Genomic DNA, 26,130 nt, shown 5'->3' on the forward strand with positions numbered 1-26,130 from the left:
CAGGCCGGACCCGCCCGCTCGCCCGCTGACAGCGAGGCTTAGGGCGGAGGAAGCGGGTCGGTTGGTGGGTCGGGAACGAGGCTCCGGCGGCCAGGCCCCGCGCAGAGCCGTTGCCATGGCAGCCGCCGCCGGGGGCGCGGACGACGAGCCGCGCTCCGGCCGCTCGAGCTCGGATGGGGAGTGCGCCGTGGCCCCGGAGCCGCTGACGGGCCCCGAGGGCCTCTTCTCCTTCGCGGACTTCGGGTCGGCTTTGGGCGGCGGCGCGGGCCTCCCCGGCCGGGCGTCTGGCGGGGCCCAGTCCCCGCTGCGCTACCTGCACGTGCTGTGGCAGCAGGACGCGGAGCCCCGCGATGAGCTGCGCTGTAAGATCCCCGCCGGCCGGCTGAGACGCGCCGCCAGGCCCCACCGCCGGCTCGGGCCCACTGGCAAGGAGGTGCACGGTGAGGAGCGCGGACACCCCGGGGCCCTGACCTCCCCCGACCCCTCCGGACGGGGTCCTCGGACGGCTGAGCCCAGGGCCCCGAGCGACCCCTCCCGAGTCGAGTCTCCTTTCAGTAGGAATCAGGATGTTAGCGCGGCTAAGGACCGTGAAGGTGAAAGAGACTGTCTTTAAGCGCTTGGTAATTCCTGAACGGAAACTTTTCATGACTCCAGGCGGCTATCAGTAAGTAGGTAATAAAATGGAGCACTGGAGACTACTTTTAGTATCGGAGAGGGGAGGCAAGTTTTACCAACTCGTTTAAACGCACAGACCGGGTGTGGACCCCTGTACCTCGTTTAAGCCTTAGGCGAACTATAGAAGTTTTAACAGCCTTAGTTTTCTCGTCTGTAAAGTGAGTACAGTACTTGCTTTATGGGGATGTTTGGTGCATTGAGGAAGGTGATGAACATGCGGCGATCACTCTGCTTTTGTTGTGTGCCAGAGCCTGTGGGGCGGTATGTGATCATTTCTGATCCTCACAATGACTCCAAGCCATGCAGAAACCGTTCCCATTATGTGGAAGAGGAAACTGAGGCTCAGAGAGATTGCCTGGCTCCAAGTCACATACCTTTCAGAAAGTGGCCGTGTTGGAATGAGAACCCGTGTCTGCCAGACTCAAACTCCTACTCTGATATGTCCATTGTATTTTTTACATTGTGTGGGTGACATGGAGAGCCAGGAGCTGACTCCAGAGGCCTTGAAGGATTTGCGACACAGTGTGCCTTTCGCGTTTGCCGTGCCGCATTTCAAGTTTTTTCCTTGTTCCCAGGGTAGTGTCTCTTGTATCCTGGTGCCTTTCTGTCCCTTTAGATGCTATCGTGGGTGAATGGTGGATTAGCTAGGAAGCCATCCACTTTCGGCTTCATCATGACTTGTTTTGTTTTGAACTGGAACTCTTACTCTCTTCACAGCTCTGAAGAGGCTGAGGGACTCGGCCAATGCCAACGACGTGGAAACAGGTGAGTGTGCAAAGCAGGGCTAGCCCTCTGGGCTAGGGGAAGAAAACTCGAGGCAACCAGTTCCTGGGAAGACAGTGCTTGAATTCAGTATGCCAGCTCACCCCTTGGACCAAGCTCATAGTATATATTGTATAACCGTAATTCACTTGCAAGAGACAAGTCTGGCTTACATGCTTCCTCTTCCCATGCATCCCTGTCACCCTGAACTTCCCGATGTCCTAGGGTTCGTCGCTCTGTGGGCTCCCTGAGGTTGGGACCAGGTCTGCTTTTGTATCCTTGGCACCTGGCAACAAGGGTAGGAGCTTTTTAGAATTTCTGGCTAACGGGAACGAACAGTCAGCTTTAACTGCCAGGAGAGCCACCGTCTGAACAGAGCTGAGGCTTCGCGGTAGTTGGGTCAGTGGTTCTCAGACTTGTTTCGTTGACAGGACATGTGAAGGGAGTGGGAGGGGCTCCTAGCAGGACACCACTCTGGGGGTTTTTTTTTTAATTAAAAAAATGTTTTTTTAATGTTTATTTATTTTTGAGACAGAGAGAGACAGAGCATGAACGGGGGAGGGTCAGAGAGAGAGGAAGACACAGAATCTGAAACAGGCTCCAGGCTCTGAGCTGTCAGCACAGAGCCCGACGCGGGGCTCGAACCCACGAACTGTGAGATGGTGACCTGAGCCAAAGTCAGACGCTTAACCGACTGAGCCACCCAGGGGCCCCACCACTCTGGTTTTTTATTGTTGCTGTCCAGCGTTCATTGGCCGACAGGGCAGTGGCAGCATCAGAGGTAGAAGGGCCAGTTCTAGAGGAAAAAAAATCAAAGTTTATCCATATATTCGTTGTCCACGGCTGCTGCAACAAATTACCACAAACAGAGTGGTTTAAAACAACACAAATTTCCTTTTTTTTTTTTTTAAGTTATTTTACTTGGGGAGGGGAGGGGCAGAGAGTGAGGGAGAGAGGATCCCAGCGCAGAGCCCGACGTGGGGGGGGGGGGGGGGGGCGGGGAGTCGAACTCAGAAACTGCGAGACCATGACCTGAGCGGAAGTCGACTGAGCCACCCAGGCGCCCCAACCCAAGTTCCTTCGCATACAATTCTGGGGGTCAGAAATCCAACACAGATCTCACCGTGCTGAAAGCAGGATATCCGCAGGGCTACATTTCTTTCTGGAGGCTCCAGAGGAAACTCGGTCTCCCTCTGCCTTTTCTCCCTCTGCCTCCACTCACATCCCTTGGCCTGGAGTCTTCTCCCTCTAACTTCAAGGTCAGCGACAGTAGACGGAACCCTCACGCTGTTGTCTCTCTGTGCTGACGGCTCGGAGCCTGGAGCCCGCTGCGGATTCTGTGTCTCCCTCTCTCTCTGCCCCTCCCCTGCCCATGCTCTGTCTCTCTCTGTCTCAAAAAGAAATAAAAACATTAAAAAAAATTTTTAAACCATGGGCCTTGAAATGGTTCCATTACCCCTGGCGTAGCCTAGTGAACAGGCCTGGAAACCGGAGGCCTTTTCAGCTCTCTTCGCTTTGGTCCCCTTTTCCATGAACTTGAATATTTTGGAATATTTCAGCAGCAACCCAGATAGCTTTTCAAGGAAAAAATGATGTGTTCTCTTTTTTTTTTTTTTTTTTTTTTTTTTTTTTTTTTTTTTAAATTTTTTTTTTTCAACGTTTATTTATTTTTGGGACAGAGAGAGAGACAGAGCATGAACGGGGGAGGGGCAGAGAGAGAGGGAGACACAGAATCGGAAACAGGCTCCAGGATCTGAGCCATCAGCCCAGAGCCCGACGTGGGGCTCGAACTCACGGACCGCAAGATCGTGACCTGGCTGAAGTCGGACGCTTAACCGACTGCGCCACCCAGGCGCCCCGATGTGTTCTCTTTTTAAGATCGCTAGTGTGTGGCCAGAGAATATTTGAATTACGCTTCCCTTCCACAGAAAGCCTAGTTCATCTTGAATCAGGTACTCACATGGTTGGTGGTTTCATTATACTGAGAGAAATGCTGTAATTTTCCAGAGTCTCTGACATACTCATCTTCAAATCTAAATGGCTCTTAGGTTTACCAGGCTCTTGCGAGGCTCCGACGGTGACTCTGTAGGATTAGCCTCTTTATTGCTTTTCTCTCTATGGTCAGCATTTCCTTTTCCTTCTCCGCATGTTTATTGGGTTTTTGCTGTAGTTTAGCAATTACCGTGGGCATAAAATTGATGTCCTCCTATTGTTAAATAATAACATATTTTCACATATATGAAAATTATATACACATTTAAAATATTTGAGAGCTTAGGGAAATATACAAGAAAAACATCCATAAGCAGCAAAAGAAATAATCTCTGTTGATATTTTGGTGACACTGTCCCTTCCCATCCTTTGTCCTACGCAGAGAATTTTTCTTTATGGGCTTGCAAACTGTGCTGTATACACAATTTTGTAGGCTGGGTAATTTTTCACGGTCTTTGTCGCCATTTGTTTTCTCAAAATGGAAATGTCATTTTCCCCCTCTTTGTAGAATGAATACATGGCTGTATGGGTTGTTTTTTTTTTTTTTTAAGCTTACAAGGTAAAAACCAAAAATTACTGTAGCATTCCATTCTCCAATCAAAACCACAATTTTTCAAAAGCTTTTTTTTTTTTTTAATGTTTATTTATTTTTGAGACAGAGCATGAGCAGGGAGGGAGAGAGAGGGAGACAGAGAATCCAAAGCAGGCTCTGTGCCGTCGGCGCAAAGCCTGATGTGGGGCTTGAACCCAAGAACTGCGAGATCATGGCCTGAGCCAAAGTCGGACGCTTAACCGACTGCGCCACCCAGGCGCCCCACCACAATTTTTAAAAGATGCCCGTCATGCCTTCTGAGGGACAAAGCAAGGGTTATTTAGTCAGTCATATATTTGCACAACGGTTTTTCATTTTTAAGATAATTTCCCAGGTATGGGGTTATCACATCAAAAGATATGCATATTTTTTTTGTTGTTTATTTTTAATATATTTTTTTAACGTTTATTTATTTTTGAGACAGGGAGAGACAGCATGAACGGGGGAGGGTCAGAGAGAGAGGGAGACACAGAATCTGAAACAGGCTCCAGGCTCTGAGCTGTCAGCACAGAGCCCGACACGGGGCTTGAACTCACGGACTGTGAGATCATGACCTGAGCCGAAGTCGGATGCTTAACCGACTGAGCCACCCAGGCGCCCCAAGATATGCATATTTTGATGGCTTCTGGTAGATACTGCTGTAGTGCTCTCCAGAAAGACTGGACTTGCCCAGGGCACCTACGTGGCTCAGTCGGTTGGTTAGTTGATCATCTGACTCTTTTTTTTTTTTTTAATTTTTTTTTCAACGTTTTTTTTATTTTTTATTTTTGGGACAGAGAGAGACAGAGCATGAACGGGGGAGGGGCAGAGAGAGAGGGAGACACAGAATCGGAAACAGGCTCCAGGCTCCGAGCCATCAGCCCAGAGCCTGACGCGGGGCTCGAACTCAGGGACCGCGAGATCGTGACCTGGCTGAAGTCGGACGCTTAACCGACTGCGCCACCCAGGCGCCCCTGAGCATCTGACTCTTGATTTCCGTCCAGGTCATGATCCTAGGGTCATGGAATCGAGCCCCACATGGGGCTCCCCGCTGAGCGTGGAGCCTGCTTGAGATTCCCTTCCTTTCTCTTTCTCTCTCTCTCTCCCTCTCCCTCTCCCTCTGCCTCCTCCCCCCTTGCATTCTCTCTCTCTCTCTCTCCCTCCCTCTCTCTCTCTCAAAAGAAAGAAAGAAACCAACCAACCAACCAAAAAGACCATACCTGCACAAATCACGAAAGAGAATGGACTCTTTTAGCTTTGTCTTATCTCTTTGATACGGGTTGTCTTTTGGTGAATGTACTGAGATGGCTTGAAGCCCTTCTCTTCCACTCTCCTAATCCTTTCCCTACCACCTTCATTCAGTTAGTCAACAGCGATCCTGGAGCTGCGCAAAGGATCCCGTCTCGATCCTAAGTATTGAGTAAGATGCACGAAACAAAAAACCTACAATATAATTCAAGAAAAAGAATATAAAGTGATCCCCTTTCCAAAATAAACCTCCCCCCCTCCCCCCCCCCCCCCAAAAAAAAGAGAAAGCTGAGGTGATGTGTTTAGTTGGAGAGATCTAAGTTCTGGAGAGACCAGAGAAGTCTGGGCTTGTGTCGCAGCTTTGCCCCCCGATAGCCGGGTGAATGTACCCGGGGCACATCACATAGTGGGGCGCTTCTCCTGGCTTGTAAGATGGACGTGATACCTGGCTGGGGGGGTCACCGGGCTTAGCAGTCAGGTACCTGGTGCCAGGCTGGTGCTCGGCGTAGGGGGACGATATCCAAAACCAGCGCGGCGTTTTAATGTCAGAGCAGGCGAGGTGAACTGGGCACTGAGGACCCGCGGATGATGGAGTGCCTCCCTGAGCTTGAAGTGAAGGAGGAGGAGGAGATTCCGGGCTTCGTCTGGAGTCCTTGAGAGGTTCGCTGGCGGAGACTAAAAATGTCAGTTGCTCTAAAATGATGTTTGGCAGCAATTTCTCCATTTCAGCTGGACACACACACGTGTCACATAATGCCTCACATTTTATAATGGCTCCATACTTTGCAACGAAGAAATTTCATATCCATTATTGTTATTACAGCAGCTCTGGAGATCGGCAGGGCGGAGATTATTCCCATTTGCCGGTGAATTGGGACCCAGATTCAGGCCTTCCTGCTCTGAGCCCCGCTCTTTCCACTGCCCCGTCGTTGGCAACGTACCCCTTTCTTCGTTACCCAGCTTAGCCTGGGACTTGGTCTTTCTTTGTGGCTCCAAACCTGTGCTCTAGCCGCTCCCTCTAAAAGGCCACCTCCCAGGAGCAAAGTGAGCGCTGCCCGCAGCTTGGGCTGCTGTGTCCAACTGGAAAGGGTGTGTATCCAAATGGATGTGGGGCCAAAGTCTGTGTGCCGGGGATTTCTGTGATTCGAGAACTCCTGACGCTGAGGGCCAAGATCCTTCTGTGATGTTCTAACCCTAGACGTAGTTTGAGCAGCCCGAATCGGGGATTCCCAGTTGTGCCCTCAGGAGGGTAAGTCCCTTGTCATGACATTCCCTGTAAGGCCGGCATCCAGGAGGAGCTCGCTCTCCCATGGCTTATCGGTGCCTTACCTGCAGGGTCCCCTGAGCATCCGTGTTCACCCCCGGGGGGCTGCAGCGTAACTAACACTACCTCTCTGTCGCCCTCCCTCCCTCTGTCTTGGCGATGTCAGTGCAGCAGCTGCTGGAAGATGGCACGGATCCCTGTGCAGCTGATGACAAGGGCCGCACAGCTCTGCACTTTGCCTCCTGCAATGGCAATGACCGGATCGGTGAGTCCCGGGGAGGGAGGGGAGAGGGGAGCTGGGCAAGCAGCCTCTCTCTAGAGGTGCTGGGGGTGGGGGTGGGGGGACCTCCTCACTCCCTCAGCCTGTGGAACTAGCACTGCCAGAAAGGGGAAAGAATACGATTGGCTCTGTGGTTGGGGCCAGGCCTCCAAGACGCTCAGGCGACATTTACTCAGCCCCAAGCGCAGCAGCAGGGGAGCCCCTCCCTCCCCCTTTTAAGAGTCATTTTTGGATGTGGTTTAACTCATGAACGGTGAGCTTTCTGTATGTATGCACCACCCAGATCAAGCTAAAGATTAACACGGGTGCCTGCCTGGCTCAGTGAGTAGCGCGCGTGACTCTTGATCACATGATCAAGGTCGTGATCCTTCGAGCTCTACAGGGTCGTGAGTTTGAGCCCCACATTGGGTGTAGAGCCTACTTTAAAAAAAAGCAAAGAAAAGAATATTTTCAGCACCCTGGCAGCCTATCTTTCTGCTCCTTAGCCCCACGTAGACCTTGAGTACCATAGGTTCGTTTTCCTGTTTTGTTTTGTTTTTTTAATTTTTTAGTGTTTATTTATTTTTAAGAGAGAGAGACAAAACGCAAGCAGGGGAGGGACAGACAGCGAGGGAGACAAAGAATCCGAAGCAGGCTCTGAGCTCTGAGCTGTCAGCACAGAGCTGGACGTGGGGCTCGAACCCATGAGCCACGAGGTCATGACTTGAGCCGAAGTCGGAGACAGGGTGTGAGTGGGGGAGGGGCAGAGAGAGAGGGAGTCATAGAATCCAAAACAGGCTCCAGGCTCTGGGCCGTCAGCACAGAGCCCGATGCGGGGCTCAAACCCACGAACTGTGAGATCGTGACCTGAGCCGAAGTCGGACGCTTAACCGACCCAGCCACCCAGGCACCCCAGTGAACCCAAGTTCTTAATTTTAATGAACCCAATCTATCGATCTTTTCTTTTTAATGGTTAGCATTTCTTTGACCTATTTAAGGATTTCTGTGACTTTGCCTATCCCAAGGTCGTAGAGCTACTCTCTTGATTTCTTCTACCAGCCTTTCAAAAGACTTTCAGCTTTTACAGTTAGGTCTAAGGTACATTTAGGTCTAAGGTACCTCTTGCATTGGTTTCTGTATGTGGCATGCGGCTCAACCTGGCCTTGTCACGTGAGTTAAGTCTGCCTGCACATCCATCTGGGTAACTGATAAGCCCTTAATACCACAACCCACCTTTGAGAGGGCATAGACTCTCAGGGAGGGGGATGTTCAGCATCTTCTACTGGCCTAATTCCCACTACGGCACTTGACTGTGGAAAGAGCAAAAAATGTCCTTGAGAGCCCTTACTAGTAGCCACTGCTGTTGGAAGAACTTTCTTTTTTTATTTTCTTTTATTATTTTTTTAAACTTTTATTTATTTTTGACAGAGAGAGAGAGAGAGACAGAGCATGAGCAGGGAAGGGGCAGAGAGAGAGGGAGACACAGATTCCGAAGCAGGCTCCAGGCTCTGAGCTCTCAGCACAGAGCCCGATGTGTGGCTCGAACCCCTGAACTGCGAGAGAGAGAGAGTGAGCAAGCAGGAGAGAATCCCAAGCAGGGTCCACGCTATCAGCACAGAGCCCGATGCAGGGTTTGATCTCACAAACCGTGAACCATGAGATCGTGACCTGAGCCGAAACCAAGGTTGGACACTTAACCAACTGAGGCGCCCCAGAAGAACATTCTCTAACCCTTAAAAATCTCAGTCTTTTCTGGGTGCCTGCGCGGCTCAGTCAGTCAAGCGTCTGACTTTGGCTCAGATCATGATCTCATGGTTCATGGGTCTGAGCCTGGCGTCGGGCTCTGTGCTGACAGCTCAGAGCCTGGAGCCCGCGTCAGATTCTGTGTCCCTGTCTCTCTGTTCCTCCCCAGCTCATGCTGTCTCTCTCTCAATAAATAAATTTGAAAAATTAAAAAAAAATCTCAGTCTTTTCAAACCTGCATGGGCCAGGAGGCTCTCCCAGAATCCTTAGTTCCTGGCCCTCAGAATCCTGCACATGAACCCTGTGAGTAAGTGGATGAATGAATGAACGAATGAACGAACGAACGGATGTATGAAACAACCTAGAGAACCGTATTTGCTTTCAATATTCCACACTTTGAGGAAGCCTCTTTAGCTAGGTAGGGGTGGCGGTTAGAGTCCTTGTGGGTTTTCCTGTTTCCAGTGCAGCTGCTCCTGGACCACGGGGCTGATCCCAACCAGCGAGATGGGCTGGGGAATACACCACTGCACCTGGGTAAGCCTCTAGGACACCTTTCTCTGCGGCACAGATAGGCTCCTTTGATGGAGAGCCCGGGGGCCTGTCTGTAAGTTCCCAGCAGGATCTCCTATCATCTGGGGAGAGCTCGAGCCCCCGGGGCCACCACCACCCCCCAGTCTGCCTCTCATGGACTCCCCCTTGGGTCACCGGTTGGCTGGGTCCTGAGCACAGCTGCTTTAGCAACCTCAATGGCTCAGCAGAGCTCTGCTAGGGAAGGTGAGACCTGAAGCCTGTTGCTGCCCCGTGGCCGACCCACACTATGGCTCGCGGTGCAGCAGGTCCCATCCCCAAGCCTCGGTCTCCCTAGCTGAACGGGGAGGGAGTTGGACCCGCCCCATTGCTGCCTTGGTGCAGGCACACCTGGAGGCACAGTCCCAGCGACTGCAGCCAAGCTGGCACACAGGGCCAGGCCCTGGTGTCCCGGACTCTCAGGTCCCTGTTCTTCTTCCTCAGCGGCCTGCACCAACCATGTCCCCGTCATCACTACACTGCTGCGAGGAGGTACGTGCTCCCCGCCCCCTCGCCCTCCTCTCTCGCCCTCACCCCCAGCGCGCTCACCTCCGCCTGCTCCCGCAGGGGCCCGTGTGGATGCTTTGGACCGAGCTGGCCGCACGCCCCTGCACCTGGCCAAGTCAAAGCTGAACATCCTGCAGGAGGGCCACTCCCAGTGCCTGGAGGCTGTGCGGCTGGAGGTGAAGCAGGTGAGTGCCCTTCACGCTGGGCCAACGGCACAAACAAGCGCCGGACAGGTGCCGCCCGGACCACAGACAGACACGCCTGCCCGGGCGCGACCCGGGCGCCTGGGTTGCTTCACACCGACCCCATCCGGCCACCGCTCCACTGGGCTTTGCGGCGGCGGCGGCAGCTCTCTCTCTCTGCCACCTAGCGAGACCCCCAGCAACTCAGCCCGGCCCCTTGTTCCAGATCATCCAGATGCTGAGGGAGTACCTGGAGCGCCTGGGGCGGCACGAGCAGCGGGAACGGCTGGATGACCTCTGCACCCGCCTCCAGATGACGAGCACCAGAGAGCAGGTGAGCTGCGGCGCCAGGGCCAGACCCAGGGCCTGGCGGGAGCCTCGGGGCCGGTGCCGCTCTGCTGTGCTACAGCTAGACGTTCAGAGTAGAAAGAGGCCGCGGCTGGGGGGCTGTAGCCCCCTGTGGACCTCGAAGCCCCTGTCTGCGTCCTTTGACGCCACTTGTGGCCCTTCTCTCGGGGACAGTCTGAGACCAGCTGGAGTCCAGGACTATCGATCGGACAGCTGCTCCACAGTCAGTGAAGCCACCACGTGCCCCAGGAGACAATGCCTACCCTCCCGAGTCTGTGGCATCAGGGTGGAGATCGGGGGCCGAGACAGCTGGGCCCGTCGTGGCACCCGTGACAGAGCCGTGGTTTTGTCCCACAGGTGGATGAGGTGACCGACCTCCTGGCCAGCTTCACATCCCTCAGCTTGCAGATGCAGAACACGGAGAAGAGGTAGCAAGAGAGGCTCCAGGCTTCCTGCTCTGCCGCCGCTGCCCTCCCCCTGCCCCCGCTGCTCTCTCATCACAAAGGAAAAGCCCGAACCTGGGACTTTGGAGCCACACGTGTCTGGTGAGGCCTTGCCCCCAGATGCTACGGGGCAGAGACGCACTCTCACAGAGGCTCCGTGACTTCAGCGCCGCTCCCAGCCACGGTCTCTGTCATCTCTGTGGGCGGGGACCACAGCCCCCAGCTTCCCCCTCCGCTCCCACAGCGCAGCAGCCACACCTGAGCTCCGGCCAACACGCGCTGTCCTAGCGGGCCTCACTCGTCTCGCGGCCTCCCTGCCCCCTGCGGCAGGCCCCAGAGCCTTCTCTGTGTCCCTTCCGGGCCGTGGGCTTGTCACAGCCAGCGGGGTGTGGGCTGAAGGCAGGCACCCTCGGGGGCTTCTTGGCTGGCCCTGAACCCCTCACCAGCAGTTAGATTTCGACTTGCCACCTGACTTTCAAGGAGACATTGCAGGGAGTGTCTCCGGTTGGAAGGGAGGGTTGGTGAAGCCCAGCCCTTAGAGATACAAGGCTTGGAAGGACCCTGCTGAACCCAAGGCAGAAAAGGCCCACCCTTTTTCTCCCAGCCTTTGAAATACCAGCAGGCGGAGTGGTCCCTTCTGCAGCCTAGTTGTAGTGGGCTGAATAGAGGTCCCCTCCCCCGCCCCAGCTGGCCGCATTCTTATCCCCAGGGACCTGTGAACATGACTTTATCGGGCAAAAGGGACTTTGCAGACATAGTTAAATTAACGGTCTTTGGGCAAGGCGACCCTCCTGGATTACCCAGGTGGGCTGGATGCAATCGCAGGGACCCGAGTGACAGGAAAGCAGGTCAGAGAGGACGGAGGAGACACAGCGGGAAGGGGTCAGAGCTGAGGAACGCAGGCGCCCACGGAAGCCAGAAAAGGCAAGGAAATGAGATGCTCCCCTCAGATCTCCCTGAGGGAGCCAGCCCTACTGACACTTTGACCTTAGCCCAGTGAGTCTGATTTGAGAACTCTGACCGCCAGAACTGTAAGAGAATAAATGTGTGTTGTTTTAAGCCACCAAGTTTGTGGACGTCTCTCTGTGGCTGCAGCCTTGGGAGACTGAGGCACTCGAGGAGGCGCAGGACTCGCTCGCTGTAAGGGAGGTACCCCAGTCCTGCCCCTGCAGGAGCAGACTCTGCCCGCGTTGTCGGCAATGGACACGCCGAAGGCAGGGCGCCTCACGGCAGGGGTCTGCCACAAGAGGGGGGACGCGGGGTGGGGTGGGGGAGGCACCGCCTGGCCCTCGGCCCTCTCCAAGGCGCTGACTGCGGAGTAAAGACAGACTCCCCCCCTCCCCCCACTCCCGTCACCATCCACGTCCACCCTGGCTCTGCCCCGCTTGCCCTCTCACCTCACCGGGGCCCTGGCTACTTTTCAGAAGGGAGCTTGTCCCCCAAAGCCCAGCTTGATCAGATCGGAATTGAACCCGCGGAGCCCAGCTGCTCCCCAGGCCCGGAAGAGAAAAGATCTGTGTGGGTAGGAGATACCGGCTGGGGGCCGCCTTCAGGACCCTGTGAGAGGAGAAGCCCCACCAGGACGGCAGGGCTGGGGAAGGGAAAGCGTGCTAGGCCCGAGACTGGGGAGAGCGAGGGGCCGAAGAAGCAAACGAGTTTCCCCGGAGCTCAAGCTGCTGCCGCGGAGTAAACGGACTGCCAGTCTACGTGGCTGAGGGAGGGGAGGAGCGCGCTGAGAGGAGGAGCCCCGTGAGGGAGGGGTGCGCTGAGAGGAGGGGTGCCGGGGGGAGGGGCGCGCGGAGGGGCGGGGCGCCGTGAGGGAGGGAGGTGCTGAGGGGAGGGGAGCCGGGAGGGAGGGAGGTGCCGAGGGGCGGGGCGCCGTGGGGGTGGGCGGTGCTGACGGGAGGGGCGCGCGGAGGGGAGGGGCGCCGTGAGGGAGGGCGGTGCCGATGGGAGGGGCGCGCCGAGGGGCGGGGCGCCGTGGGGAAGGGCGGTGCTGAGGGAAACTAGTGCTGAGGGGAGGGGCGCGCTGTGAAAGGCAAGGAGTGAGGGGCGGAGTGAGGAGAGGGGAGTGCGAGAAGTACAAGGGTGGGCGGCTTTTCTGCCTCTGAGGAACCCTGCCCACTCAGGTCCAGGAGCACGTTTGACTTTGCCCTCACTAGAGGCTCTGCTGGGGCTGGTGCCTACACACAAGCCCCTTGGCCCATGAGCCCGGGGGTGGGGCTGGGCAGGAGAGGGTCAAGGCAAAAGGGGAGGCAGGGGTGGGAGGGCATGGACCTCAAACTCAGTGGGCCCATTCTCTTGGGACCCGCCCCTCTGGGCCTCCATACCACATCCTACCCCTGGGGCGATCACCCTGGAGAGAGTTGAAGCTGTTTGTCAGCTTCAGGGCTAAGGGGTTCAATAAATGGGCTCTCGGAGAGGCACGAACCCCCAGAAACTGTGCAAGATTTTGTGTGAAGGGTGTGCATGTGTGTTTCCGATAAAAGTGGCCATAGCTTTCATTCGCAGCAGGGTCCACACTCAGAAAAAGTTAGGAACCCTTGCTACGGAACTTCGGGAGCAGGGGCGCCTGGGTGGCTCCGCGGGTCAAGTGTGCCGCTTCGCCTCAGGTCACGATCTCGAGATTAGTAGGTTGGTGCCTCCTGCTGGGCTCTGCGCTGACAGCTAGGAAGGAGCCTGGAGCCTGCTTCCGATTCTGTGTCTCCTCCTCTCTCTACCCCTCCCCTGCTGGCACTCTGTCTCTCTCTCTCTCTCTCTCAAAAACAAATAAACATAAAAAAAAAAACAAAAACACTTAGGGGCGCCTGGGTGGCTCAGTCAGTTGGGCGGCCGAGTACAGCTCAGGTCATGCATGATCTCGCAGTCTGTGAGTTCGAGCCTCGCGTGGGGCTCTGTCCTGAGCGCTCAGAGCCTGGAGCCTGCTTCCGATTCTGTGTCTCCCTCTCTCTCTGCCCCTTCCCTGCTTGCTCTCAGTCTCTCTCTTTCTCTCTCTCAAAAATAATAAACAATAAAAAATTTATAAAAATAAATACATACAATAAACACTTACAAATTAAAAAAGAATTAAAAAAAAAAAAAGAACTTAGGGAGCAAAGGGGTAGGAGACCTGCCAAGGGCATCCTAGGCACTCGGGTACCTGGGTACTTCTGAGACCAGCCATCTCCCAAGGCAGCCTGCTTTGCACTGACAGAGCTGAGAGGGTGGGGGGTTCTGGGACTTTATGAAATTGCCCTGAGATGACTTCAGGTGTTTCTGGAACAGCCTGACAGAGACTCACTGGCTGACTCCTAAACAGTCCTTGGCCTGGACCAAGCCATCCCCACCTGGAGAGCAGGATGCATCCCTCCAGCCTCCTCCTGGCCTCACCCACCCACTCCTGGCCCTGTAGCCACAAAACCAGGAGAATGGGTCACTGGGACGAGTGAAGAGACTATGGTCCACTCCCTCCCCAGCCCGATAGGCCAGTCATCAAACCCTTGCCAGACCGCTAGGCAGTCAGCCAATCTGCCTCACCCCATTTCCAGCCAGGAAATGTCTGCAACCCCAAGTCTGTCTGAAGAGCCAGCCAGTCAAAGTCAGCGCCAGACATTGGCGTGAGTCAGAAAGCACACAAGTGGGCCCTAAGCTGGCTGAGCTGGGCAGGGGGCGGGTAGGATGGGGAACTCTGCAGAGGTTATGGGCACAGGCGTTAATTCTATTACCGGCTGCTCTGGGAGTTACTGAGTTGCAGGCAGGGGCGGGGTGGGGGGTTGTGGAGCAGGAAGAGGGGAGGATGTGGGGGCAGGCAGAAAGAAGAAATCCACGTCCTTTGATGTCACCTTCGGGGTCGGGTCCTTTGCTTTATACCTCACATTTCATTCACATTAGAAATACTTATTGTCGGGCGCCTGGGTGGCTCAGTCAGTTGTGTGTCCGACTTCGGCTCAGGTCATGATCTCACAGTTTGTGGGTTCGAGCCCCGCATCAGGCGCTGTGCTGACCGCTTGTTCAGAGCCTGGAGCCTGCTTCGGATTCTATGTCTCTTTCGCTCTCTGCCCCTCCCCCGCTCACGCTTTGTCTCACTCTGTTTCTCAAAAATAAATACATGTAAAAAATAAAATAAAATAGGGGCGCCTGGGTGGCGCAGTCGGTTAAGCGTCCGACTTCAGCCAGGTCACGATTTCGCGGTCCGTGAGTTCGAGCCCCGCGTCAGGCTCTGGGCTGATGGCTCAGAGCCTGGAGCCTGTTTCCAATTCTGTGTCTCCCTCTCTCTCTGCCCCTCCCCCGTTCATGCTCTGTCTCTCTCTATCCCAAAAATAAATAAACGTTGAAAAAAAAAAGTAAAAATAAAATAAAATAAAATAAAATAAAATAAAATAAATACTTATTGAACACTGGCTATGGTCTAGGCAATGTTCTAGGTGGGAATACAGCAGTGAACAAAAGGACAAAAACCCTGGCAAACAGAGGTTAAGTGCTTGGAGAAGAATATTCACACGTTCTCACAACCATCCGTCGAGATAACTAGCCTTGCTACTGCTTTTGATTTTTGAAAAAATACGGCTTTGCCAGAGGGCAGCTGGGCTCGAACCTGGGCCCACCCCCAACGCTCGCGCTGTTTCCACCATGCCTGAAATTAGAGCCTTCTCGGAAGCAGAGTTTCCTAAAACTAAGGGCGAGGACATTGGCTGAGCTCCTACTACGTGCCAGCAGGCCCTTAATACAAGTCCTTTGATTTAGTGTTTGCTAGAAAATGTAAGATAGCCAACATATTGCTGCCGCCATTTTCTAGATGCACAAAATTGAGGCTCAGAGAGAGAAAGTAGCTTGCCGGGGCCCAGCCCAGGTCTAACATAATCTCTGCCAAGATTTCCAAAGTGCCAATGTCCACCCGTGTCCCCCGGGACTCAGTCGGGATGAACGGACGATGGTCCCTACTAGGGGACATCTCAGTCTCCATGACCAGTCTCGGGTGTAGGGAGGGTCTGGCCTTTTTACTACCGGCCTGCTTCCCAGACTGCTTCAGCTATGGAGCCCAAGGCAAGGTTAGGAGGTCAGGAAGCTGGACTGATGCCCGGGCAATCCCAACAAAGTCCCTGGCTCCCCCCCCCCCCCCCCCCCCCCGGACACTGGCTCGCTCTCAAGTGAACACTGAGGCCTCAGCGTTTCAGGGAGGTATGATCAACTCGTTTTATACATAAAGAAACAGGCTCAGGGAAGCAAAGGCATCTTTCCCGAAGCCCCAGCCCAGGCACCAGGGTGTCCTCTTGTCCCTGTGATTGGTCCATGCCAGCCTGGTAACCCTCTCCCACTCCGAAAGCCTGGGAGGATAGCACTTGGTGGTCAGCGCGCCCAGAGGGGCACAGGTGGGTAAGTCGTGCCTCCTCAGCTCGATTGTGAGGGGTGTGCTGGAGACGGGGACCTGCCTGGGAAGCCCTGACAACGTCGCATACAGTTGGTAGCAGCCAGTGAGCACCCCAGGGTGGTCTGCCTCGATTGGGACCTGGCTCAGACAGAGCTCAGTTCTGCGGGTCACCGAGGCATAGAGAGGTCAGAGACGTGAAGTGCAGGAGGCAGGATTCAAACCTGACAGTGTGGCTCAAAGTCCGGGCCTTTTTTTTTTTTTTTTTTTTTTTTAACGTTTATTTGTTTTTGAGACAGAGAGAGATAGAGCATGAATGGGGGAGGGTCAGAGAGAGAGAGAAGGAGACACAGAATCCGAAACAGGCTGCAGGTTCTGAGCTGTCAGCACAGAGCCCGACGCGGGGCTCGAACTCACGAACCGCGAGATCATGACCTGAGCCGAAGTCGGACACGTAACCGACTGAGCCACCCAGGCGCCCCTCAAAGTCCGGGCCTTGACCCCTGCGCTGTGCCGCCTCTCTGATTGGACCTGGCAGGTCCATGAGATGCTCGGGCCGGCACCCTCCCCAGCACCCCCTACCATACCCCCCAATGGCCCCTAAGTCTCAGGTACTCCAAGCTGGTACCCTTGTCCCCCCCCATCCCTCCATAAATCAGAGTCTTGTCCTCTCACCCCGGACACAATCCCACCCCTGCACCGCCCGTTTCTCCGGCCTCGTGCCTCCTTGGATCCAGCCAGCGGCTCACACATGAGCCCTGCGTCAGGGCTGAGGAACTGATGTTCATTAACAGGAAGTCTCGGGGCGGTTAATTGGCATTTATGTCCCCAGGCACACACCTCGAAGTTGATAGATGATGCTGTTCCCGCCAGCCTGAAGCCGGGTGAGGGGTTCAGTAGCTGTGCCAGGGCCCTCACCTCGCCCACCCTCCCCAGGACCGAGTTTTAGCCCTGGCTACAGTTGTTACACAGGGCGGGGTGAGGCTGGGGGTCACCTTTGCACATTCAAGTTCCTCCCTCTGCTTCAGCCAACCCCTTCCTGCCTCTTCTCTCTAAAGACCGTGGAACCGAAATCAGGCCCAAGGTAGACCCAGCTCTGTTTGGGGCTAGCTCTGTGATCTTGGGCAAGTTACTTAATCTCTCTGAGCCTCAGTTTCTCCATCTCCAAATTCTAAAGCAGATGAGACACAATCCAGGGCCAAGTCCAAGGCCTGAGCGTAGCAGGTGCCCTGTGGACACCCCCTACCATACCCCCCCCCCCCCATGGGCCTGAAGTCTCAGCACGTTTCCCCCTCAAGCCTGTGCCCCTGTTATCCCCACTGCCACCCCCAGTAGCCCAAGCCAGAAGTCCGGGATGTCATCTGGGACACCCCCCAACATTTAGTCACCAAGTCCCAATGACTATACCTTGTAAGTGGTTGTCCTGTCTGTCCATACCTCCTTACCACACTGTCAACATCTTGGATGCTTTCATCTATGCAGATTCTCATGCCAGTCTCCTCACTGGTCTCCCTGCCCCACCCCCCCTTCTGCCCCCACCCCCCTGAAAGCCTGCCTTGCAGCCAGAAAGTTCCCTAAAGGGTAAATCTGGTAAATTTACTCTTTTGTTTACAACCTTTCGGTGGCTCCCTGTTGCCCTCAGGACAAAGGGCAGCCTCAGTTTCAGACAACATTTACAGAATCCTTTGCAACTGTCCCCACCTCTCCCACCTCCCTTCCTGCTGAGGCTCCCCCGTACCCTGTCCCAGGCCCCTGGCCCCTCACGCTGTGCCTGACTCCGGGTGACCCGTGCACATGGGTGTTCTTCCGTCTTTCCCTTTGCCATCTGCCCTAATTAACTCCCACTTCAGGACTTGGCCTGGGCACCAGCTCCTCTGGGAAGTCTTCTCTGCTTGCCCAAGCCGGGTTACGGTCTTCCGGGCTCCCCCTTACCCCCATGCTTCTGCCTTTTTTTTCTGGCAGAAGAAGTCTGTGCCTAGCAGGCGCTAAGGCGTGAGCGCTGCGGGCCCATCCCTAAGAGGTTTGCACAAATAGGAAGGGAAGGAGACTGCAGAGTTCAAACCTCCCTCCCACTAAGCTCCTGCCAGGACCCCCAGGCTGCCTCAGGCTCAGCCTGAGATCCTGCAGGGGGCTCGGGTTGGTGGATTCTTCTGGGCCTCGGAGGATGGCCAGGGCTCATTCAGCCTGTCCTCTAGCTCCCGGCGCCTGCCCGTGGCCCTACAGGACTCACAGCTCTCTCCTAACCGAAATCCTACGACTATCTTCCAAGCATTTCATTGGCCCCCTGAAGCAGACCCAGGAGCCTCCGAGGCCAGGCCCGAGCCCAGCAGCAGGCCACCAATCTTCCTGCCAAATCCAGGGCAAAACAATTTCCCAGCCGTAGGCCAGGCCCTTGGCGGCAACCTCCCCGGCCAGGGGCTCGCAGAGCACCCCCTGGATTGTGCTTTTTGCTGCCTGCCTGGCATCTCTAGCCCAGCCTCTGCACAGAAATGCTGGGGGCTATTTGACCACATGCTTGACGGGGCCCGTCCTGAAACCCTTCAATGGCATCACCACCTGCCTGAAGGATGAAGTTCTTGCTCCCCAGCTGGCCCAGGAGGCTGCGGGATCTCACTGCACCCAGCTTCCTGGCCTCCCAGGCCTCAGCCTGTCCTGCTCCGGCTGCGCAAGCCCGCGACCGTTCCCAGCTGCACCAGCCTTGGCATGGGCTGTTGCTCCACCTGGGAGGCCCTTTTCACCTTTCTTTTAGGAAGATACATATTACATGGGATAATTAAATGCGTATTAACTCCTGTGGGTCTCCTACTTGGCTTGCTCAGGAAGGCAGGAGTTTCCTCCTCTGCGCCCGTTCAGAACTGTGGGTGTTCTCCTGTTCTGGCCCCATCACGTGGTGCTCTCGGTTCTTCTTTTGATATGCGGCTCTCCAGCTAGACTGAGAACTCCTGGAAGGCAGGGACCAGGTCAAACTCCTGCCCTCTCTGTCTCCCCCTCGTGGCATAGCTTTATTTTTTTTATTTATTTTTTTTTTTAATTTTTTTTTCAACGTTTTTTATTTATTTTTGGGACAGAGAGAGACAGAGCATGAACGGGGGAGGGGCAGAGAGAGAGGGAGACACAGAATCGGAAACAGGCTCCAGGCTCCGAGTCATCAGCCCAGAGCCCGACGCGGGGCTCGAACTCACGGACCGCGAGATCGTGACCTGGCTGAAGTCGGACGCTTAACCGACTGCGCCACCCAGGCGCCCCTCGTGGCATAGCTTTAGGCAAAGCACTTAAATGTTTGAGGGGTAAAGGAAAGAAGGAAGGAAAGGGTCATCTCCTTCTTCAAGTATCCAAATACCTGCTCTGTGCCTACTCTGGTCCGGGCTATACTGTCCTCCATTAGTTGGGGCTTCTGGGCTTCCTCTTCTATTGATTGATAGAGAGAGAGCAAGCGAACCGGGTAAGGGTCAGAGAGAGAAGGGGAGAGATGATCCCAAGCGCTGAGTCCGACGCGGGACTCCAACTCACGAACAGTGAGATCATGACCCGAGTGGAAGTCAGACACTTTTTTTTTTTATTTCTTTTTAGTCTTTATTTTTGAGAGAGAGAGAGACAGAGCGTGAGCAGGGGAGGAACAGAGAGAGAAGGAGACACAGAATCTGAAGCAGGCTCCAGGCTCTGTGCTGAGAGCCCGAGGCGGGGCTCGAACCCACGAACCGCGAGATCATGACCTGAGCCGAAGTCGGACGCTTAACCGACTGAGCCACCCAGGCGCCCCTCTCCCCATTCTCCTCCGTCGGCACTCACCATTGTCACGCGGCGAACTTCAGATAGTCTTAGATGTTCTCCCAGTGCCTGGCCTGCCATGAGAGCCTTCTGTCCGGCCCAGTTAGGATCCCAGCTCTGCCGCGAATTTGCCATTTGACTTTGACCAAGCTACCTCGTCTCCTGGAGTCTCAGTTTTCCCTTCTGAAGAGGGAGGTAATATCTCTTGTCTGCGAGGCACAGGCGAGCCAGCGGAGCTGTGAGTGAGGGCCTCAGGGAGGTAGAGGCCGTGCTGGGTGCTGCAGAAGCGGGCAGCATCGCGCCCCTGCCGTCCCGGAGACACTCCCACTGCTGTGGCCTGAGTCAGCCGTGGGAACCTTAGCAGACACGTGCGAGAAGGGACGCTGGCCCAGGTGTCAGGCCCCTGCGATTGGGCCCTTGAAGCAGCCACTTCCCCCAGCTGGTCTCAGCCTCCCCGTGTGAAGGGTGACCGACACTGACCCCTGGGTCTGCGGCAGGTGGCAGGCAGCGAGGAGGACTCAGCAGCCGCCTAATGTCAGTGAGGGACCTTCCCAGGGTGCCCGGCAGCCGGGAGGCGTGCCAGGGGGACGAGGAGGCCGTTAAGATCTTAGGCCTCAGCCTGAAGCTAATATATATTATTGGCATGTGGTGAGGCGGCAGGGGAGGGAGGGAACTGGGTAGTTCTGCAACCGTCAGGACTGATTTATTGGTTAATTAGGAGGTTTCCACAGTCACCGACTACCCTGCTGTGTGCATGGACGCGAGGGTGGGGGCCACAGGGCAGCCGGGACTGCTGGGAGGCCAGCTGGGACCCGAGTGGGGCTCCGTTTCTCACCTGATCTGGGAGCACCAAATGGCTGAAAAAAATAATGCAAGGGGCTTGGGTCAGGCCGTGGACCTGGGACTCGGTAGCTGGGACAAGCCCATCAGGACTTGCCGGCCCAAGTACTGAACAGAACTGTCCCAAAGAAGAGGACTGGGAACTCTCTGAGATTTCCAGACATCGAGTCAAACGTGGGAGCTGCTGGTTTAGGGAAGAGGGCCGGTGCAGGATCAGGAGTCAGGAAGAACCAAGGAAAACCTTGGAAACCTTGGAAACTGAGAGCCGAGGCCCCCAAAGTGGAGAAGGCCGTTCCACTGAGCAGAAAAAGTTAAATAGCAGTGGGTTTGAATCCAACTTCTGCCAAACACTAGCTATGTGAGCTTGGACAAATCACTAAACCTTTTTCTTTCTTTCTTTCTTTCTTTCTTTCTTTCTTTCTCCTTTTTTTTTTTTTTTTTTTGAATATTTTATTTTTAAGTAATGTCTACACCCAGCATGGGGCTCCACCCCACAATCCCGAGATCAAGAGTCACACACTCCACCGACTCAGACAGACCCCCCCAAATTACTAAACCTCTCTGATTCTTGGTTTCTACATCTGCAGAAAGGGAGCTAATTATGTATCTACCTTGCAAAGCTGCTTCGATAATGAGATTGAAGAACGTAGCACCGCGTAAGATGCACAGAAAATGCTTCACGACTCTTTGCTAAATCAGCTGCTAGGGATACATTACCCAGGCCACACAGCCTGGAAGGGAGAAGCGGCTTCGCAAAGGGTGGTTGAGGAAGCAGGGCCTAGAAGGTGCTGACCGGGTTGGGAGGGCGGGCAGAGGAACGGCCCTCTCGCCAGACCGGCTGTGGACAGAGTCTGGGGGCTGCCTGGCCAGGGGGCTGCGCTTCGCGGGGGTGACCCAATTTCACCGCCCAGGGGCATCCACGGGGGCTGGGGCCCCAGCTCAGCCAGTGCGTCTCAGAGGACCCCTGGCGTTGGCGCGTCCCCTCGTCGCCGTCGTGCCCTGGGGGGGAAGCGGAATGACGGAAAGACGGTCATCCGGCAGAGTGGAGGCGGACCGGGTTTATTCCGGTCCCGGGGCCGACGAGGCTCGCCCGGCCTCTCCGACGCGGGCGGGCTCCTCCCCGGGCCCCCAGCCCCGGCCGCCGCCCGCCGGCAGCCTCCCGCGAGGCCGGGCGTCCCCGGGGCAACCGGCAGGGCCCGCGGTGGCGGGGCGGACGCGGCGGTGGGCGCGGCGGGCGCCCGGGGGGCAGCGGGCGTGGCGGCAGCGGCGGCGGCGGCGGCGGCCGCAGGGCCACAGGCGGCGGAAGCGCGCGCGGAAGTGGCGCGAGGCGAGCGCGTAGACGAGCGGGTTGAGGCAGGAGTTGGCGTAGGCGAGGCAGTGCGAGGCCAGGCGGCAGGCGTAGGTGGCCGGGCTGAAGGCGAAGCGGCCGAACCAGAAGCAGAGGATGAGCGCGTGGTGCGGGCCCCAGCAGAGGGCGTAGAGCGCGGCCACCGCCAGCATGGTCCGCCCCGCGCGGCCCGTGGCTCTGCGCCGGGCCTCCGCCGCCGCCGCGCCCGCGGGGCCCACGGCCGCCCACAGGAAGCGCAGCGTGCGCGCGTAGGCCAGGCTCACCACGGCCACGGGCAGCAGGTAGCCGGCGGCGAAGGTGGCCACGTCGAGGGCGCGCCGGCGCGCGTCCTCCCAGGCGGGCACGCAGAGCTCCAGCGCGCCGTAGCGCACGGTGCCGTAGTAGCTGAGGTAGGGCGCCGAGAAGAGGGCCGCCAGCAGCCAGACGAGCCCCACGGCGGCGCGGGCGTTGCGCGGCGTGCGCAGGGCCCGCGAGCGCAGCGGGTGCCGCACGGCCAGGTACCTGCGGGCGGGCGCCGGGTCAGCGGGGCAGGCGGGAGGGCGGGAGGCCCACACCCGCGCCCTGGCCCCCGCGTGGACGCTGCGGCCGCACCTCTGGGCCGGCGGCTTGGCCTTCCGCGTCCGGACAGCCGGAGCGACGGCGCGACCAGCCTAGCAGGGTGGACTGCGGGGGTGAAGGGAACCCACACGCCAGGCGCTTAGAGCGGTGCCTGGCCCCTAGCCGGGTTGGCTTAGAGGCTCGGAGGGAAGGGGCTTGCCCCGGGGGGGTCGTCAGCTCGAGAGTGAGCCTGGGTTGCACCCCCAAGTGTCGAACCGCGAAAGCAGGTGTGACCGCACCCTGGCGGGGTGTGCTCCTTCCTAAGAGATCTGTTCAGCCCACCCGAGCCGGGCCCCAGATGCAGCGCACCTGTCCACCGAGACCGCAGCCAGCGTGAAGCTGCTGGCGTACATGGTGAGGTAGATGAGCAGGTGCACCGTCTTACAAACGAGGGCCCCAAAGAGCCAGGCGTCCAGTGTGTAGATGGCGGCCTGGAAAGGCACGCAGCACAGGATGAAGCAGAGGTCGGCCACCGCTAGGTTGAGGATGAACAGGTCCGTAGTGCTGCCGGGCTCCTGCCAGGCACTGGGGCTGGGCTGCAACAGCACGGCCAGCACTAGCCCGTTGCCCACTGTGCCCAGCAGGAAGATGATGGCAAAGACCACAGGCACGGCCACGGCCCCCACACTCCCCGGGCCGTCCAGCGAGACGTTCTGCGCATCAGCCATCTTTCCCTCCGATGGGCACCTGGGGAGAAGAAGCTGGAGTGCTCAGACAGGAGCCCCCAGCTCTGGTCACGTGACCCCGGGGGCTCGATCGATCCCGGCCCCTAGCTCGGGCCTGGCCAGGTCTGGGGGGGGGGGGCGGGAAGCTCATGGGGGATGGCGATGGGAGTGGGGAGACAGAGCCAAGAGTGACCACTGAGACCCACGGGGCAAGCCTGGCAGTCACGTAGGTGTCTGAGGTGGGTTTCTCCGTTTGCTCGGGAACACCCCCAGGGCTCAGGGCACAAAGGTGATTACTAGGTGGGCACCTCCAGGCAGAATGCGGTGAGGACACGGCGGATGGGGGAGGGGCCGCTCCAACCCAAGGTGCTGGTATATCTAACTAGCTTATTTCCCCGTGGGGATTTGAAGCGCAGGGGGGACTCTTGGACGTGGGTCAAAGGCAGCAAAGCATGGGTGGTATCCCTGAGTCATTGCAAAGTCCGCTTTGGTGAGAGCCCCACAGTGGCACAGCTGGGAAAACCGTATAGGTCACTGCCCTCTCTTTGCACAAGAGGAAATTGAGGCTCACTCGGAGAGGGGACACGGGAGGCTGAATAGCACCCTTGGTGTGGCAGATCGGGGCTGCTGCCACCGTGGTGCCCTGACTCCCAGGCTGGAGTGCTCCACCCACAGCCTGTAACAGGTGGTGCCTCTGACCGCGAGCAAGTACTCGCGCGTGCATTTATGCGAGCTGTGCCTGCTCTCACCCTTGCCCCACCCCGCGGTCCACATCGGCTACTACCTGTGGATCCCCCTGCGTGCCTGGGGCTTCCGGGATGGTGGGACAAATTAAGGGCGTGGGGCGGCGGCAGGGAGGAGGGAAGAAAGGGAATACCTGCGCCCCCAGTCCCCAGCATGCAGCAAGCCCCCTGAAGGTCGGAATAGGCAACACCCACCTCAGTGCTGGGCACTGGGCCCTGCTTGATCCTGGGTGAACGGGTCAGGCTGAGGCTGCCTCTTGGCTCAGTGGCTGCCCCTTGGCGCCTCCCTGCAGGTGCAGGTCTGCCTCCCACTTCTCTCTTCTCCTTTAAGGCACCTCCTCTGCTGAGCCAGACTTGAGCACTCCCTCCGGAGTAGCCACTAGCCGCTGCCTGCCGCTGCCTCCTCCCCCTCCTCCTCCCGCTCCTCCTCCTCTGTCCCTGATTTCCCCCAGGTGGCATGCTCTTCTGCCCGGTTCTTTTCTGCCTCCCTGCGCTGCTTCTGCCTCTTTCTGCAGTGAGTAACCCATTGATTCTCTGAGAGTCGCTTTGGAGTTAACCCCTCCGTGTCCAGGGCCCAGCCCATTCATTGCTGGTACTCTCACCTCCTGCCTAAACGACTCCATCTTCCCTCCCTGCTCCAAGTAGAGCTCTAACCCAAGCTCAGAAAGGATTCCTCATCTTGAATGGAGTGTCCTAGGCTAGGAAACCGGAATAGGAGTCTCTCTTCTGGAGACCAGATGGGACTCCTCTCCCAGGCCCTTGGAATCCCGGGGCCCATCAGCATTCCTAAGCTCCTTCCAGAGATTCAGTCTGGCTGAAGAGGAAGGGGTTTTGTGCCCATGCGGAGTTTGGCTTTAGCCTGAGGGCAATGAGGACCTCGTGAAAATTTTAGAGTGGGGACAGGATCTGCGCGTTTTCGTTTATAATTAGCTTATTATGGCCTGGGGTGAAAAGGATGGGCAGAAGGGGAATGATTTAATGCCTGACCCGTTAGGAGCCTCTTGTCGGGGCAAGAGGCAGAGAGGTTAATTGGTCTTGGTAAATGGCTGGGTAATTCAGTCAGTCACGCGTGGGCTTCTGCTTGGAACTCTTGGAGGAGTAGGCCACATGGCCAAATGCTTCCGGAAGGTTAGAGAGACGAGCCCCTTGGAGGGACGAGGCACACTGGATCTCACAACAATGAGGTGGTGGGTAAACTGGACACGTGTAGTGGGGGCAGAAGACAATTTGCAATAAGTGAAGGGAGAGAAGAGGCGGCAGGGACTGAATGTCTTTCTGGAAGCTAGGAGGTTGGGGGGAGGGGACGTCAATAGGAAGTCTGCGGAAGCGGACAGAAAACAGAGGGGACCCTGATGGAGTCAGGACTTGCATTCAAGGCCCAAGGAGCTGGGGAAGAGACTCTTCAGGCTAGCTCCTCCCACACCCCTGGGATTTTCACCAGCGCTCAGAGGTTGTTTCTTGAAAGCCTGATGTCACTTACCCCAGAAGCAGAGCATCCCCGAATCTTTGGAAGCAGACATTCACTAACCAGAAGATATTAGGGATCATACCTAGACTGTCCGGAATTCAGAGCTATCAGAATTGAATGAAGGAATTAGAACTGTAGAATGTGGGGCGCCTGGGTGGCTCAGCATCTGACTGATGATTTCCGCTCAGGTCACGATCTCACAGTTCGTGGGTTCAAGCCAGGGCTCTGCACTGACATTCTGTCTCTCTCTCTCTGCCCCTCCTCTGCTTGTGCGTGTGCTCTCTCCCAATAAATAAATAAACTTTAAAACTTAAAAAAAAAAAGGGGGGGGCGCCTGGGTGGCTCAGTCGGTTTAGCTTCCTACTTTGGCTCCAGTCATGATTTCACAGTTTCTTGGTTCGAGCCCCACGTCGGGCTCTGCGCTGACAGTTCCGAGCCTGGAGCCTGCTTTGGATACCTTGTCTCCTTCTCTCTGCCCTTCCTCTGCTCACACTGTCTCTCTCTCTCTCAAAAATAAAAACATTAGGGGCGCCTGGGTGGCTCAGTCGGTTAAGCGTCCGTCTTCGGCTCAGGTCATGATCTCACGGTCTGTGAGTTCGAGCCGCACGTCGGACTCTGTGCTGACAGCTCAGAGCCTGGAGCCTGTTTCAGATTCTGTGTCTCCCTCTCTCTCTGACCCTCCCCTGTTCATGCTCTGTCTCTCTCTGTCTCAAAAAGAAACATTATAAATAAATAAATAATAAAAATATTTTTATTAAAATATTAAAAAATGTTTATAAAAATAAAATAAATAAAT

At 56.4% G+C, this 26,130-nt stretch overlaps 2 protein-coding genes and 1 long non-coding RNA gene across 8 annotated transcripts; 1 reads left to right on the forward strand and 2 right to left on the reverse strand.

The window, feature by feature from the left end:
• Positions 1-11,624, forward strand: ANKRD54 (ankyrin repeat domain 54). 3 transcript variants are annotated; one of them, XM_025926354.2, is made up of 8 exons: positions 4-440; positions 1,393-1,440; positions 6,679-6,777; positions 8,977-9,048; positions 9,526-9,573; positions 9,649-9,773; positions 9,997-10,104; positions 10,476-11,624. In XM_025926354.2, exons 1-8 carry the CDS (start codon positions 116-118, stop codon positions 10,548-10,550), a joined length of 900 nt encoding a protein of 299 aa, XP_025782139.1. In that variant the 5' UTR covers positions 4-115; the 3' UTR covers positions 10,551-11,624. The 3 variants fall into 3 exon arrangements, with proteins under 3 accessions (XP_086568437.1, XP_025782139.1, XP_025782140.1); XM_025926355.2 differs by having other exon boundaries at positions 302-440; positions 6,684-6,777; XM_086712311.1 differs by having other exon boundaries at positions 1-440; positions 9,526-9,773.
• Positions 1,999-9,757, reverse strand: LOC147578895 (uncharacterized). 4 transcript variants are annotated; one of them, XR_015253307.1, is made up of 5 exons: positions 9,631-9,757; positions 5,731-6,754; positions 5,221-5,443; positions 3,398-3,643; positions 1,999-2,233 (listed from the first exon to the last, which is right to left on the reverse strand). It is a non-coding gene; the product is annotated as an uncharacterized LOC147578895 (long non-coding RNA). The 4 variants fall into 4 exon arrangements; XR_015253309.1 differs by lacking the exon at positions 3,398-3,643; XR_015253306.1 differs by lacking the exon at positions 1,999-2,233 and having other exon boundaries at positions 3,303-3,643.
• Positions 11,625-20,981: 9,357 nt separating the features above from the next.
• GALR3 (galanin receptor 3) lies at positions 20,982-23,127 on the reverse strand. The gene is made up of 2 exons (XM_086712312.1): positions 22,768-23,127; positions 20,982-22,362 (listed from the first exon to the last, which is right to left on the reverse strand). The coding sequence occupies exons 1-2, from the start codon at positions 23,124-23,126 to the stop codon at positions 21,573-21,575; spliced, it is 1,149 nt and encodes a 382-aa protein (XP_086568438.1). The 5' UTR covers position 23,127; the 3' UTR covers positions 20,982-21,572.
• Positions 23,128-26,130: the final 3,003 nt, after the last annotated feature.

The sequence above is a fragment of the Puma concolor genome, chromosome B4 (genome assembly GCF_028749965.1).
Source record: "Puma concolor isolate L17-30 chromosome B4, mPumCon1.1.hap2, whole genome shotgun sequence".
NCBI lineage: Eukaryota > Metazoa > Chordata > Mammalia > Carnivora > Felidae > Puma > Puma concolor.